This window comes from Megalobrama amblycephala, linkage group LG9, assembly GCF_018812025.1.
Source record: "Megalobrama amblycephala isolate DHTTF-2021 linkage group LG9, ASM1881202v1, whole genome shotgun sequence".
Classification (NCBI taxonomy): domain Eukaryota; kingdom Metazoa; phylum Chordata; class Actinopteri; order Cypriniformes; family Xenocyprididae; genus Megalobrama; species Megalobrama amblycephala.
In genome coordinates, this window is record NC_063052.1 from 13,863,303 (window position 1) to 13,880,910 (window position 17,608).

At 34.6% G+C, this 17,608-nt stretch overlaps 1 protein-coding gene across 1 annotated transcript in view; it reads right to left on the reverse strand.

The window, feature by feature from the left end:
* The window catches only part of csmd3b (CUB and Sushi multiple domains 3b), a 521,564-nt gene that overhangs the window by 124,689 nt on the left and 379,267 nt on the right, over positions 1-17,608 (reverse strand). Inside the window, 2 exon segments of the mRNA XM_048201776.1 lie at positions 2,285-2,380; positions 2,896-3,009. Coding sequence (XP_048057733.1) covers positions 2,285-2,380; positions 2,896-3,009 — 210 coding nt within the window.

The following is a 17,608-nucleotide window of genomic DNA, read 5'->3' on the forward strand; positions in this document are numbered from 1 at the left end:
TGCATTCATCATCTCAATCGTGTATTTATTGCCTTGAAAATTGTTTATCTGGATGAAAAAGCCATGGTTAGCGATCTCTGGAAGACATTCAGTAAATTCCTGTTTGTTTTCTTCTATTGATAAGTTTTAAGTGAGTTTTTGTTTCTTTAGCGCCCTCCGGCTGTAGTATGAATTGGTAAACACCATTCATGGAATATCATCTTCTTCTTAGGTGAATTTGTGGACTAAAATGCACAGAGCGCCCTCCGGCTGCAGTATGAATTGCAAACACCAGCGCTCATAGAGATAACAATGAATATTAAATAAAAAATAACTCCTCTGTATAGAAAATTGACATAAACATATGAGAATCCTATATTTCTCCAAATGTGCATGCTTTTAAACTAAAAGCCTATATTCAGACTCTTTGCATCACAGAAATACATTATATTTTTAAAGTATAATATAAAACCATTATTTTATATTGTAATAAAATTTTTCTGTATGTTTCATATACCATGATGAGCTTGAGACATCACAGAAGTTTTTTTTCACAGCCTACCTGACTGAAATGCCTCATTAATATGCAAGTCTTTTCAGGTCATTACTATTCAATTCTTTTGTCTTCACAGGTGAGAATGAGCCATTATTCATGGAGATTCACGCCTCCTCGCATACCGTGTTTCTTGGCAAAAAGTGTCTTACAAAAACTAAATCAGTATATTGTTATAAATGAAAGAGTAGTCAGCATAATTTTTACATAATTTTGAAGCAAAAACTCTAGTCTACAACCTTCAATACCCAAAAGTCTTGTGAACACAGATTTAATATACTTTTATTGGCCTTATATCAGTGACTTAAGTTTTTTGTTTTTTCAGTAACCACGCATAAACGTTATTCCTTCAAAAACACAAACATGTACACACATGTTCCTCACATATTATGGTAGCCTAGTTTGTGCTGAATACAGTGTAATGACACTTGTGTCATTAATATGTTTATGAACAACTGAAAAAAGCACAAATGTCAGGGCATGTCAAAACTTCTCCAGGCCCCAAATCAGCCTCAGACTCCAGAGGGTTAACATGAGATTGGCAGAAGCTGTGTGTGATACCACCCCTTTAATGAAATGACCTTGACTGTGCAATACTTTTATCAAAGATAAATAACCGTGTCTCTGTTAGAGTAAGACCTTTACACATCTTTCTTTAAAAGTCCTTTTTTTTTTTTTTTTTTTTTTTTTTTAAATTATCTTACACTGTAAGTGGAACAAACACAACTTGAAAATGTCAGGCCTTGACCTAACAACAAATTCAGGATTCAATAGGTTTCCTTTGCTTGTAACATTGAAGATATCTTGTTAAATACCAATATAAATCATAAATCAACAAGGCATCTTAAATACCAATAAATACTAAATCTAAAAGTGGAGAATATAATAATTCATCTGGAAGAGTCTAAGTTTTGGACTTGTTATTCAGTCTCTGAGAAGCGGAGTCAGTTTGATTGACTCCCAAAGTACCAAAATAAAGATGTGTGGGAGAAATGCTTTAGAACACATGGTCTTTATATTTCAAGGTCCAAAGTGGCTCTTTAAAGATATTAAAACAATGTGAAGCTATGTAAAGCTTCATACAAAGATTTGAAACATTTGCTTAGGTAAGCAGCAGGTCCACCAACAGTGACGGCTTACTGTTTCAGTGGCCTTGTATCTTTGTATCCAAAATTCATTTCATTATATGTATTTTATTAGTGAAATAAAAGAGGAAAAACTTTTTTAGATTGAAAAATGCACTGGCTCAGTCAAAGCACGTTCAAAAAAAGTTGGTGTTTAGCTTTTGCTACAACTGGAATGCTAAAAACATAATTCCTGGTGTGCTTTGAAAAGAAGACAATAAATGTTATTTAGAAAGAAAGATAAAAACAGATTCCAGTAATTTTGTGTCGACAATAACTAGATAAACTGGTATGTACCAGGGATATTATCATAAGACTAAAACTATTAAAAACATTTCTATTAAGTGAAATAAAGCTGAAGTAGAATAAACTGTTTAAATTGAAGCATTAAAACTATTAACTTAAAATTATAAATGAAATAAAAATAAATTATACCTAAATAGCTAAAACTAATAAAAGGACAAAAGCACAATGAAATGAGTAAAATTTAATTACATTTATCATTGTATATTTTAAAAAATAGATATAGATATACTGACCAGTGTTACATATTCTCAATAGCCTTGATGTTATACAAATAGAATAAATGATAAAATATATATATTTTTTGATAGATCTGAAAACTGACCTTGGTACACAAAATGAAAGCCTTTGGCAGTTTCTGGTCCAACTGTAGTAAACTTGATAGTTATTTGATTTCCTGTACTCAAGGGCAACGACTCCCCTGGAAAACAGACAGAGTAAACATATCGTAAAATTGCATTTCAGAGATCTGTAAACATCAAAAATCGCTGCACTGGGCATCATTTTTGCTTCTTTTGGCTTCAAAAGACTTCTGATAGAGAAGTATATCTGCAGAGGGGAAATGCCTGAATAGAAGATCTCTTTATGTTGAACTCCCATGTGGCTGAGCAATCAAATGGCAATAACCTGCACCTTTCAGCTAAAAAGCCACTGACGGATGCCTCCGTTTACTACAGGACGGTCCAAATGATGTGATGAATGCAAATTATGAGAGAAACACACAGAATTTACCAGAGTGACAGCTATGCAATAGATATCAAAGAACTTAATGCAGTCTTAAAGCACATAAAATGCCAGACCTCTTTCTTGTTTTGCAATAACAGCATCACATCAGAACATTTTAAGTACCCATCAGCGGCTTGAGATGAATAATGGTCGCACATCCAATTTTGAGTACAGGAAGTGCACAGATAGGACATCAAGTTTGAGCTTTACCTGAGTGAGACCCAGAGAGAGAAGACAGCAGAGAGGACTGTTGCGTCGGCCCATCGTAAATGTCCACAACATCATTCAGTGACGTCTGGAACAGGACAAACTGTCCAAATAGAACTGAGGGGGAGAAAAAACAGGTGTCAAGTGTCAAAATGTTCAATAAAACATTGATACAGTCTTGATTTCTGACTGTTAGATATACACACACACATATATTCACACACTACAGGGCTGTTGAATGCTTGAATCTGATTGGTTGATGAACGTTCTAAGGCAGGGTGTGTCCAAACTTGGTCCTGCAGAGTTTTGCTCCAACTTGCCTCAACACACCTGCCTGGAAGTTTCTAGTATGCCTTATTAGATCCTGATTAGCTGGTTCAGAAGTGTTTAATTGGCGTTGGAGTTAAACTCTGCAGGACAGTGCTCCAGGACCAAGTTTAGAGATCCTTGTTCTAAGGTGTGCAATTATTTTCAGGGAAACACATGGCTAAAGTAGTTCCAGGCAGGTCTTGACCGCATTACAGTTCTATATCACTTCGCCAAACGATTTCATTTATTTCAAAGGTCCTTACAGCCGAAAACAGCAAAAGAACCAAAACCCACAATGCACTGAGCAAGCAAATAAATATAATAAACAATAGGATAAAAATGTTTTTATCAGCAGATGGCGCTCTAGGCTATTTTTTAACTGCATGCTCAAATGCTCACGAAGAAGAGCACTCATGCGTTCGGCTGAGTCTGAGAATGTACTTGCACCTCAGAATGCAAATGTAAACAGCAATAACAAACTATATATATATATATATATATATATATATATATATATATATATATATATATATATATATATATATATATATATATATATATATCAGGGTTATTATCGTTAACTAAAACTATTAAAAATGTTTATGTTAATTGAAATTAGTTGAAAAACTTAAACTACTGTAAATGAAATTAGAAATGTTACCTTGGCAATAAAGTGAAATAGGCTTAAGTTGAAGCATTAAAATTATTAACTGAAAAAAACAAAAAAACAAACAAAACAAAACTAAAACTAAACTAAAACTGATATAAAAATACATTAAATCTAAATAGCAATATTTTAAAAAAAACCTACTGAAATGAAATAAGCACATAAAATTGCTCAAATTAAACTAAAAATAACATTATTAATTAAACTAAAAAATAAGTATAAAATAACTATTTCAGAGATATTGTTCTTATAGAGAGATCATTGGCTGTCATTCACAAAGCACGTAGCTTCACTTTAGATGCTTGGGATAAAGTTGTTGTTGCACTCTCGAAACCACCTGTTTTTTCTCAAGTTTAGCACGTAATCAAAATGGGTCTTAACATCACTGCAACTGTATTTTCTTTATATATTTATGTAATTGTGTAATTTTTTATTTATTTATTATTTTTGCAATGTATTTATTGTAATTTTTTTATTTTATTCTTTTGCAATGTATTTATTGTAACCTTTTTTTATTTTTTATTATTTATTTATTTATTTATTTATTTTGCAATGTATTTATTTTTATTTACTTATTTTCTTTTTCCCAAGGCTTTGGCAATTGTATATAGTTTGAAAAGTGATGTTATTTTATATACATGAATATACATGTATACTATTTGGCATATAACAAACTAAATTATACATTGTATACCAAATAAAAAGTTGATCACAAAAAAAAAAAAAGTATAAAAGCTAATTCAAGATTTTAAGAAAACTAATATATAATAAAACTAAAAACTAAAATAACACTATGATATACACTGCATTTTTATTACCTTTGCTATCATGCTACTTATATATATATAAAAAAAAAACTATGATAATTTAATAACGCTGTTAAATTTTAAAATGAATGTCACACTGTTCATTATAATGTTGTGATGCTCAGATGTACTTGTAGCATTTTAAATTGTCTTATTTTAAATTCATTTAGGCCAGAGGTCGGCAACCAGCGGCTCTAGAGCCGCGTGCGGCTCTTTAGCGTTCCACTAGTGGCTCCCTGGAGCTTTTTCAAAAATGTATGAAAATGGAAAAATATTTTTTGTTTTCATATGGTTTCTGTAGGAGGACAAACATGACACAAACATTCTTAACGTTTTCCAATGCTGTAAAAATGTATATAATATATTAACTTTCAACATTTCTGTCAACGAAGATTTGCGTCATAGCCTGCGACACACGTTTCAGCACGGCGCGAGGGTATGCATCGACGTCACTTTCCCACCGAAAGCGCGCTCCCTCAGCTGGACTGAGTGGCAAAAGAACCTGCTGCGTGACTGGATTTATGGGGGAAACTGAGAAAACGCGAGTAAAACAAACGAATTACACTAAAGGTTGGACTCGAAAGTGTTTCTTACAACTTGTCAAATAAACCTAATCCATGGATATTGACATGCAGTCAGGAGTCGTGTTTCCTGACATTTATATGTGCCTGATTTGACGCCGGGGAAATACATAAAGCAAATCTGGCTGTGAATATTTTATATAACTACAATATAGGTAGGTTTTAATCCGCGTAATCACTTATATCAATGTTATATATATCGTCATATTGTCCAGCCCTAAAACATATAGTTTTATAGTATAGTTTTTGTCAGTGTTTATTTTAAAACACACTATTATGCAGAATAAGATGGAAAATATTTAATTGATGATTTGTCAACATAATATATAACAATACAATATATATATGGAATGATTTTACCTCAAAATCCAACAATTTGACACAAAATGATAAATGCAAATCCATGTTTCTCTGCTGGAGTCCAGCTGTTTCTGTGAATTGCAGCGATCCATTTGCTTCTTTTTTTCTGTAGCTTTCGGCAGTTTTTAAATATATACCTCGGGAATACCTCATTATGTATTTGTAGCCTACTTAGTCATTTTGATAGTAGGCTAATATAGCTAATATACACTTACAGCCTGTGTTGCCTTCATATAAAGCTTATATAAGGCTTTTTATTTTTTTGCGGCTCCAGAGAGATTTGTTTTTTGTTTTTTTGGTCCAATATGGCTCTTTGAACATTTTGGGTTGCCGACCCCTGATTTAGGCAAAATATATTTTTTTTAACTTGACCATTTATCAGCCATAATGCACACCAAAGTGACCTCTCAAAGTGAGATCCCAGCTGAAAGCTTTACAAGCAGCAAATGTTTCATGAAAGGTTTTCTGCATGTATTACTCATTTACTTCACACACACTTAAATTCCCAATTAGAATCCACTAAGTACTTGTACGCAAATACATGACGCAGAATCATTTGTCTTCAATGCATCTGTGCATTTTACACCAGCAAGAGCTCTCGGAAGTAATAAGGCTGTGTGTTTATTTAAAACTTTTAAATTGGCTATCATGCTGTAACATCTCCCTGCATCACGAGTGCTACTGTGCGTTGGTTTTGTCCTCCACTGGGTGCACTTGTTATAGACTCGTTTGCCGTCCAATGCTTTGATGTTTCCACCATTAGCAGAAAATCATTAGTATGCCACTCATCATCATTACATCAAATCCCTACCCTATATCTTAAAGATTAGAGAAGATTAAACAAAACATTGTACGACGAACAAAACTTGGGGAAAAAGTTGTATGCGTATTGATTCTACTGACCTCATTGGCATCGCTCTCTTGTTTCCATGGTGAAATTAATTAAAAAAAGGCTTTAAATATAGAAACCAAGCATCAAAATGCAGTTCTCGGGAGTGGATGAAATTAGTTCTTGGCTGTAAATTCATGATATAAATGGACAGATATAAAGGAAATGACTTTATTCTTCAGCTCAAAGGGCTCAGACTACATCCTTAACCGTGTCTTTGAAATTTGGCACAGATTCCAGTGATTCAGCAGAGCTCTGAGGATCGATGGAGCGCCTCATACGCTCGGCATAGCCACTGTGTGATTAAACAGTTCTCTGCTCGGCAATACAAGCGTGTAATCAAACTCTTGCAGAAACCAATTTTGGAAAAATGATTTATTTGTCATTTGAGGTAAACAAAGAGCTTGATTACCTGGACCTGATTGGCTTTATTGGCATTGCATGCGGCGGCACCTGCTGCACAGTTCTGGACAACAAATGACATTTTTCACCGGTTTGATTTCACTGACTAACATCATAAACAAGGTGATATTGGTCAGTAAAATCACACACTGAAATAATTGGAAAACTTTGGTTTAATTTACATTTACTAGACTTCTATGTCTGTCATTTATGGTTCATGAATGACTTCCATTGACTCAGTAAGACAAAAACCAAGACAAAAACTGGGTACAAAAGGTAGGAAACTCAGTGAAAAATAGGATTCTATATAGAACTCTAGGGTTCTTGACCCAATTTTAAATAACCTTTTATGTCAAAAAGGTTGTATATAAGGAGAAATGTCTTAAACGATTGCATAATACTTTCATGTTTAATGGGTTATTTCAATTTTTTTTTCTACTAATAAAGTATATTTACGAGTTGTTTAATTCATAACATTTATTTAAAATAATAAAAAAAAAAATAATTAAAACAAAATTAATCAATTAAGGCAAAACACCCCATGTGAATAGGGTAAAAAAATATTAATAAATATCACCATACTTCACGTTGACTGATTACATTAAGAATTGTAAACATTTTTTTTGTATTACAAGTTTTCTGAAATGTTATGTTTTAATATGCAAATGAGGCATTATCTATTTAAATATGCACTCATTTACATACATTTCTAGAACAAAAATCTGAATATTGAATAAAGCCATGTTCAAAATTCTTGTTTAATTTTTTTTTTTATGGTAACACTTTATTTTAAAGTGACAGTTACATGTTACTACACGTACTTACTATAGTAACAGTACTAACAGTAAATTATACCTAATTACAAGAAACTAACCTTAAACCAAACTCTAACCCTTAACCTAACTCTATAGTAAGTGCATGTAGTTAAAAAATGCTGGGTTAAAAACAACCCAAGTTGGGTTGAAAATGGACAAACCCAGCGATTTAGTTTTATTTAAACCAACTATTGTTTAAAAATCGCTATATGGCTAGCTTAAAATGAACCCAAAATAGTTGGGAAATTAAAAACCAGATGCAATTAGAGGCAACAATAATAGACAAAAGGTGAATGTTTATTAATAAGCTTTAATATTTTATTAATATAGATTTATTTATAAGCAATGTAATAAATGTTTATTGTTTAATAATTATTCACTGAACATTAATAAATGTTAATTTCCAACATACTTTGGGTTAATTTTAATTAAGCAATACAGTTATTTTTAAACAATAGTTGAGTTAAATAAAACTACCCAGCAGGTTGGGCCAACATTTAACCCAACCGCTGGGTTAAAACAACCCAATTGCTGGGTTTGTCCATTTTCAACCAACTTGGGTTGTTTTTAACCCAGCATTTTTTAGAGTATACTCAGTACTTATCTGAGTAAGTACAATGTATCTATGCCACCTTAAAATAAAGTGTAACACTTTTTATAACTCAGAAAATACTGTCAACAGCCAGAAAAAATTTAATTTCACCATTTTTTTTAAGGAATAAAATGTTGTATAAAATCACTCAAATTATATATGAACAACCTCTTAGTAAAAACCTTCAGAATATAGATAGGAATAAAACTGTAAAGTCTGGTGTATGCAAAGCTGCTGAAGTGGAGATTTCTCCAAAAAACAAAACAAACCAAAAAACAAATTTTGAGAAAACACCTTTAAAAATATGTTCCGTAATTGAAATTGACTCAAATAGATTGACACAAATAGATAAAGTGCTACAAAAGATGTACTTAAAAGTATATTTTGTGTGTTTCATTTCCACTAGTCTGAAAAAACAAACACTTAATGAAAAGCCAAAAAGCCCAACATCTCAAAATTGACCGATGCATGAAAAAGCAGCCTTAAAACTAAATCCATAAAATGATCAATATGAAGTGGTTCTATTTATGAAGTGCCTGACAGAACCCTTTAAAGTTCAATTTAGAACCTTTTCTTCTTAAGGCCAATTCACACTGCAATGACCAATGTCGACAGACACCAGATTACAGTAAGTCACTTCTCAGACATTCCAAGACCCGATAAACACTGATTCAACATGTTCAATCAGCAAAAACGAGAGCTGAGCAACATTGACAGGGGTAACACTGATCCGACAAAGCCGTCTGTCAGTGCAGTATGAACAGGTTCTTAAAGACCATGACACACCAAGCCAAAGTAAAAGACTCGGCCAAAAAGCTGTGCTTGAACACACCAGCAGGACTACAGGCAACTGCAACTCGCACGAGTTCTGCACGACCAGTCGGTGCTAAACGACAGCCCGACAGTCGGCTTGGGGTTTTAGGGCCTTTAGAGTGTCAAATAGATGTCAGCTGCCTATGTAGGCAGTCTTCGGCATTTGGAACCCAGCTATAGCATGCATTGTGGGAACTTATGAAATTAGGCTGTTACTGAAGGTGGCTGCAAACTCTGGAAAATGAATCACGGCTCATCAAATCTGCTGCCAGCTTGCGTGCTGGGAGCAGTCTCGTCCCCTATGCCTTTGATAAGAACAATAGAAGGGAAGATAGTGGCGGTCCTCAATCCATTATTCTTGAGTTTCCCATCTCCAAGGCTTTAGCGATGCCAAGACAATTACCACTTCATGTCAGAAAACAATTGTGCCCGTTAAGGTTTCGCTCGCATGCACCAAACAAAATGGGGCAATGAGAGAAAACAAATCAATTTGGAAGGGGAAAAAAACATGAAATGATATTGTGCCAGTTTACAGTTTTTTTTATTTATTTATTTTAGAATGTGAATCTCAACAAAAGAGGGATCTCTTTACGCATGCTTTTGCGCACATATTAATAATGTACGAGGCTTAAGTAGTACACGACTGTAATCATACTCAACCCATTATAATTACATTAGGGCAAGGGAAAGTTTTAAAGATGAAGACAGGGTGACATCTTCATCAGGGACTGCTTTTGTATAGTGAAGCTGAGAGAAATTTGACTTAAAATGCACTGTTCTGGGACTAAATGTATTGATGTAATATTCATATAACATTAAAATGTAATGTCAAATGTATCCAAATGCATTTAAATAGCAGAACTCAAAATAGGTATATATATATATAATAAAATGCATGTCAAGTGTAATAGAATGTGTTTATACTCAGTTGCAATAAAGTGCATTTTAGTAATAGTTCAGCTCAAAATAAGTAATGTATTAATGTATTTAAGATGTCAGACTTTAGAAAATGACATACTTAAGTGCTACTTGATGCATTTAGGAAACTGATTCAATATCTTATAAATGCAATGCAGTTGCAATCGATTGTTTTTAAAATAACATTAAAAAGGGTACATTTTCAAATATTAAGTTAAGAACTTAAAAAGAGTAGTTATGAAAACTATCTGTCAAAAAAGATTTTTCTTTTTCTTATGTTAGGCCAAAAAAATCACTAAATTTAGATTTTTCCCCTGCAGAAAACAAGACCTAATATCTTGCTTCTCAAGTAAATGTATCTTAATTTAAGAATTAAGTTTAGATATTTGTATATACAATTTTACGGTACACTTAAAAGTCTAGGTGTCACTGGAAGGAAATCCAGATTACATTTACAGACAACAGAGAAAGATGGTTCAGGAGTCAGAGTTTAGTAATTCCTGACACATGCTGTAGCTCATCCTCGGCTTCTTGATGCCATTCCTTACACTTCCCTTTGCTTCCCTGTAGCCTTTTTTGAGAGGTGCCATTTGAAGCTGGATGTGTGCATGACATGTGAGCAGGGCTTGGACTGAAGCAAAGGCTTGTGTGTCTCTGCGACACTCTGACAGGGAACAAAATAAAAGAATCCTCAAAAAAACAATTCTGATAAAGATAAAACTAGAGGATGCATGAATCAATATTCACAGCTCTGATGGTTTACACACTCCTCCAGCTGTCCTCTCACAAACAGAATACTAATTGGGCAGAATTCTATTTATAGTATTGGCACTTTCGACTAATAGGGTACACTTCGTGTCCCATCCCTCACTTTAAAAGCATTAGATGCACAAACCCCATTTTGTGTTGTGAAAACTGTTAGATACACAACCTTTTAAAAGCCTGGGGTTCAGTAAGATTTTACATAGTTACAAAAAACCTCCATCGCAAATAAATGCTATTCTTTTGAACTTTCATTTGATCAAAGAATATTATGCAGTACAACTGTATTCAACATCGATAACAATAATAAATGTTTCTTGAGCATCAAATCAGCATATTAGAATGATTTCTGAAGGATCATGTGACACTGAAGACTGGAGTAATGATGCTGAAAATTCAGCTTTGATCACCGAATAAATAGAAAATAGAAAACAGTTGTTTTAAATTGTAATAATATTTAAAAATATTACTGTATTTTTTGTTTAAATAAGCAGAGGGTTCTTTCAAAAACTTTACAGTAGTGTTAGATAAATTATCCACTTATATTATATTATATTGCCATTTAGTTACATAATATAATATATAATATAATTTAATTTAGTATTTTAAATTTTGCAGTGTTAGCACATTTTTGTTCATTCTCATTAGCTCATTTTATAAATGTTGATTTTCACAATAAACATGCTCTTTTCACTGACCGTTAGGAAAATATTTAGGAGTTCCTGTCTGTAGTTTGTACCCTACTCATGGAAAGTGCCTTTTTACTATGTCTTCGTGCACTCATGTAGGACTGACACATTGAAAACAACTATGACAAGCATCACTCACATGTAGATTGTTTTCGTCACGCTAGCATTCTGAGAGAGGGCTTTGGCTTTAATTCACAGTTTCTTTCTCCACTGCAGAGGATCGGCCTTTTCCATACGTCCTCTTACGCATAACGCACTCTGACAGATGCTTACCGGCTGCTATGGAAATGAGGCCTGTGATTAATTCACACCTTTTCCCTCTTTTCTCACGACTTACACAATTCAGAAATAAAAAATAGCTTTGTGGTTCCCTGTCTCTCCATCTCTGGAGCTGGACTCGATCACCAATTCAATTTGCTCTTTGAAAGAAACAGAAGTGAATGCGGAGGGGACACACCTTTCCTTTCTCCCTGTGACAACTCAGGTGGAGAGAGGCATGATTTCAATTTACTTTCATTAGCATAATCTGCAAAGCATGCTGGGATACCAGTCCTGCAGTGTTCTTGCAGTTAGAGCAAAATAAAAATATCCCTTGATAGAAACACCCTGTTGTGCTAAAAAGGAAAGCAGTAGCAAAAATACCTTATAAGCAACTCTATTTAATATTTAGACCAATGTTAAGGTAGTAGCTCACCCGCCCAAAAAAATGTCATTCTGAACATGACTTTCCAAAGGTGATCTATTGAACAATGTCTCAGTGTTTTTTTTTTCTTTTCTATACAATGAAAGTCAGTGGGTCTAAAATTACTTTCATTGTATGGACAACAACTGTCCAAACATTTTTCAAAAATATCTTTTGAGTCCTACAGAAGAAGTCTAGTTTGGAATAGCATGAGGTGGTGAGTAAAAGGTGACAAATTTCATTTTTTGGTGAACTATCCCTTTAAGAATTATGCAGAATATAGATGTTTCATTTCAGAGTCATACATGTTAAAGGTTTTGCACCTGAAGCATGACTCGAGGTTATGTTAAGATTGGGTTAGAGATGGCTGATCAAGTTATCAGCTCATATTAAGTACAGTAAAACCTTGTGAAGAAACTGAAAATGTCCGAGAAATCACAATGAGATTTGGATGTCCAGTTATATTGGATAATAGGAAATAACCTTAAATCTTTGGTTTTCCATCAACCTTTCTGTACAAAATATGGTAACACTTTAGTATAGGGAACACCTATTCACTATTAACTTCAACTTTTCCCTCAATAAACTCCTAATTTACTGCTTATTAATAGTTAGTACGTTAATTGCTCAGTTTAGGTATTGGGTAGGATTAAGAATGCAGAAAATGGTCATGTAGAATAACGCATAATATGTGCTTTTTTAAGTACTAATAAACAGCCAATATTCTAGTAATATGCATGCTAATAAGCAGTGTTGGGCAGTAACGTGTTACTAGTTATTGACAATTTTTTTTTTTTTTTTAAAGTAACGCAATAGTTACTTTCCCTGGTAATTAGTTACATTTATAATGATGTAACTCCGTTACTATTTGTGAGAAGTAACTAGTAACTATAACTAATAATAATAATAATTAAAAAAAAATTTGACAATACATTTAAAACTAACAACGACTAAAAAAAACTAAACTATAACTATTAGGGCTGTGAATCTTTGGGTAGACAGCGAATCGATTCACGATTCACAGGTGTTTGATTCGATTCAAGAACGATTTTTGCACATTCAGAATGATTAGATTCTAGACGATTCACATTTAAATTCAATGCAATTTGTTTAATTCGATTCGATTCTGCATTTTTATACGCATTCATTAGGGTTATTGAAATGCTTCCCCCAATGTGTCTTAGTCAGGGTGTGAATTACACAGCGGCCTCTAGAGGGTCAGAGAGTAAAAACCCTTTTGTCCATTGTTAATGTTGGTTCATGTTAGTTCTTAATGATGCTACATTACTTTATTTCAATAGGCAAAAAATTGGCATTTGTAGAAATTTACATAAGCCAAAATTTTAAAAGGCTATAAAAAAGTATTGTTAGTTCATGATAACTATAGTGCAGGATAGTGTTAAAGGCTACACAAGCTTATTAAAGTGTTCCAGGTACATTAAACATACTAATGCTTACATGGAGAGACTACCTTAGAATATCATGCACTTTCCCAACTAATCCTAAACTAACTTTTCTTAATGGAATAGTTCCCTCTTTCTTCTCTTTATATGGAGCATATTCCTGTTTTACGATGATTTATGATGAAAACGCGCTAGGTGTTTACTGTTGATATAGTAACGACTGCAACTTTAATGCGCATCTGATTGATAGATAAATCGTGCGCTCTTATTTCAGTGTTGTTAATGTTGTAGCTATTTCCTTCACACATTCAGTTTAACAACATAAAGTTAAATTTCATTTATCATTCACTGGAACTATGCTTATGCATTTAGACACTTACATTATGTGTTTGGTCCGTCTATGCATTAAATGAGCGCCCTTGAATAAGCATGGTTTTACGTCCACTGCTCAGGTATGACCCATTTCCGTTAAAATTGAGTATTTTATCTTATAGAAAATAACAGTGACGCTTCCATGCAATAAAAGCATTTTATTGCAACAGTAGTGACCATGCAATGACCTGTCAGCTTTATCAACGGCTTAGGACTATTGCTATTATAGAGAGCTCGAGCGCAATCCAGTGAAGAGGCGGTAAAGAGTGCAGCGCGTATCTGTGAAGGAGAGCTGTGAGGGCGCGAATGAACATCTCCATCAATTCATGCATGTAATTTAATGTTTATGTATTTTAAAGCACTGGATCGCTATAGAATCTATAGAATTTCTTAGCATTTTTCATCGATTATCGGCCGAAATTAACGATTCACGATTCAAAAAACATGTTTCAAGATCGATGCATATGCATCGTCAGGATTTGTAATCGATGCATCGAGAAAACGAGTGAATTCGTTACACCCCTAATAACTACAATAACCCTGGATGAGGTGTAAAGCTGGTGGCTGTGTGGCGTCGGTCCTGCATCAAAATGGCGGTATTGTTCAGATGTCTTTTCTTAGGCAAACACTGCTTTACCAGACATGTGCTGTTTCCATGGAAATGAATGGTCAGATCATCGTTCCACTATCTGCACGAGTATCCTATACAGTTAATGAGCAAGTGCACCAATCCAGACATGCACACACACACCCGGGCCATGTAGCGCATATCGCTGTTCAGTATGCAGTCCAAGCCTCTCCATGTTTTTGTTCTCTTATTAGACTCTCTCTTTACATGGAGGGGCTCTCAGTTAGACTCAGAGGAGAGAAGGTCACTCAAGCAGAAATATATACCCCAGGGCCATCTTCTTGCTCGGGGCGAGATGGCAGAGGTCTTAGCTCTGATTCCTAGCACACCTGTCTGGATTTGCAGGCATGGGCTGGACATCCGCCTCACACATCAATGCCCGTCCCGTAGGGACAGAGATGCTCGCGCGCAATCTGCCAGGATCTCTTTGAGGTGGGAGATTCCTCAGGGCTCATTGGATGTGCAGGAGAAAAGCAAGTGGGGACGAGACACGCTCACATGCACCGGAGACTGACAAATCAGCAGAAACGCTCAAACCTAAAATTACGCTTCACATCAGTATCCAACAATGCCACGAATTTTCAGGGTTTTTCTTTTTCACTGCCCACATGAAATATCATCCTGTAAACATGACCCCCAAGCCATTTTGTCTGTAAATGAATAAATGATAGATAACATGTATGAACCCTGGACATATTAAAATCAGGTCGGTCCCTGGTGCAATATCCACAAACAACAACATATTCAGACAGGAGTGAAAATACAGCAAGGCAGCGAAAAAAAGCATCACCACCTGTGCGTCTGTTATCAGTGAAGGATGTTCTATCTGCAGTTCTGTGTGTTGAGGATAGATAGCACCTTCTCCGCTCACCACATGGTGGGGACAGAGGAATCAACACATGCTGCACGCAGATGTGGAGAATGAGAAAACAGAGGGGAGTAGCTCTAAAAGTCTGCTTAGTTCTAAATATAGACATTGCAGTAGGTGAAAATATTTTCTTTTTCTCATTGCATTAAAGTGAGGGATAAAAAATAAACACTTGAGGCAGCTCTGAACACTGGCTGGCTATTTAATGGGGTGGTTGATTATGATTTCACTTTTTTAACTTTAGTTAGTGTGTAATGTTGCTGTTTGATCATAAACAACATCTGCAATGTTACGACGCTCAAAGTTCAATGCAAAGGGAGATATTTTCTTTTACAGAATTCGCCGTTTAAGAACTACAACAAACGACTGGTAGGGACTACAACGAGCTTCTTCACTAACCTTAAAATTTACATAAACCCCGCCCCCGAGAACACACAACAAAGGGGGTGAGGCCATGTTGGGCTGCTTTAGAGAAGAGGAAGAGTTGTTGTTGTAGAGTAGATTTTACGCCGGACTGCTTCACAAACGAGGCTCAATTCAACGCTGGATTTGCACAAAAATTCTAGTGGATGAGTTGAATCAACTCCACAGCAACTACATAAATTTATTCCACTAACCATTCAGAAACATCCAGTTTAATTCTAAAAGTTGTAACTTCTTCCTGAGTCTCTCCATCAGTGTCGACTCCGGTTTGAACAATGTAAGGCTGAACACCTTTCGTAATTTTGGCTGCGTGAGATTCTCCAGCTTTGTTGTTGTTGAGCTGTTAAAGCTCCGCCCTCTTCTGGAAAGGGGGCCGGGAGCAGCAGCTCATTTGCATTTAAAGGGACACACACAAAAACGGTGTGTTTTTGCTCACACCCAAATAGGGGCAAATTTGACAAGCTATAATAAATGATCTGTGGGGTTTGAGCGGAAACTTCACAGACACATTCTGGAGACACCAGAGACTTACATTACATCTTGTAAAAGGGGCATTATAGGTCCGCTTTAAAGTATGCTAATGCCGTGTGGTGTAGTGGTTAACCTTATAAAATGCATACACTAGCGCATAAGTGTATAGTGCGTCATTTGGGGCACAAATTGAATCAATATTTTTAGAAACTAAAATATAAACAGGAACTTGTGAAGTAAAATAAAATAATAATAAAAAATATATTTTTAATTTATCAAAACAGTGCTGCATTTTGCAGTGTGATAAATAATCCAAATCCAAAATTCACCAAAAAGGAAAACATGCATTAACATAATTGTTCACATTGTTCATTATCAATATCAATGTTGAAAGTCTTGAGGGTTAACCTCTGGGAAAATGGTAGGCAATCCTTCAGAAGAAGCACAATCATCATGCCCTTGAGGAAGGCACTTAACAGCAGGTTGCTCCAGGGGTTAAGTGCATTGCAGCATCCCTCTAATAGGTGTACTCCAAATTTACTTTAGACAAAATCATCTACTGAAGATTAAAGTACAGTTGTGTTTGTTGCTGCCGCTATGTCATCCTCGGATTCTATCTATAGTCAAATAGACTGCACTTTCAGTAAAGTAAAATCAAATATCTGTGTATGAACAGCAAGACTATGCAATTCAGAGCATGTATACTCGTGAACCGCATATGTAATTTTAAGCAATTATCACTGAAGACAGGATTGTGCTCTGTTACACTGCATCAGAGCGCTGTTCTGACGGTGTAAGCACTTAGATAATTATGATGGACTATGAATGCTTCTTTGCTAATTACCTGGACAATAGCCAATATGGCATCAATGTGCATGTTTATGGGTGCACTGACCCTGACAATCAGCTGACATTAACCTTGATGACTTGACTAGTAAACAAATATATACATATTTACTCCATATATATTAGTCCAGTCTTCAGTGTCACATGATCCTTCAGAAATCATTCTAATATGCTGATCTGCTGCTCAAGAAACATTTAATGTGTACAATTGTACAAAATATTTGTGTACAATATTTTTTTTCAGGATTATTTGATGAATAGAAAGTTCAAAAGAACAGTGTTTATCTGAAATCTAATCTTTTGTAACATTATAAATGTCTTTACTGCCACTTTTGATTGATTTAATGCATCCTTGCTGAATAAAAGTATTCATTTCTTTAATTTCTTTTCAAAAAAATAAAAATAAAAATTCTTACTGAC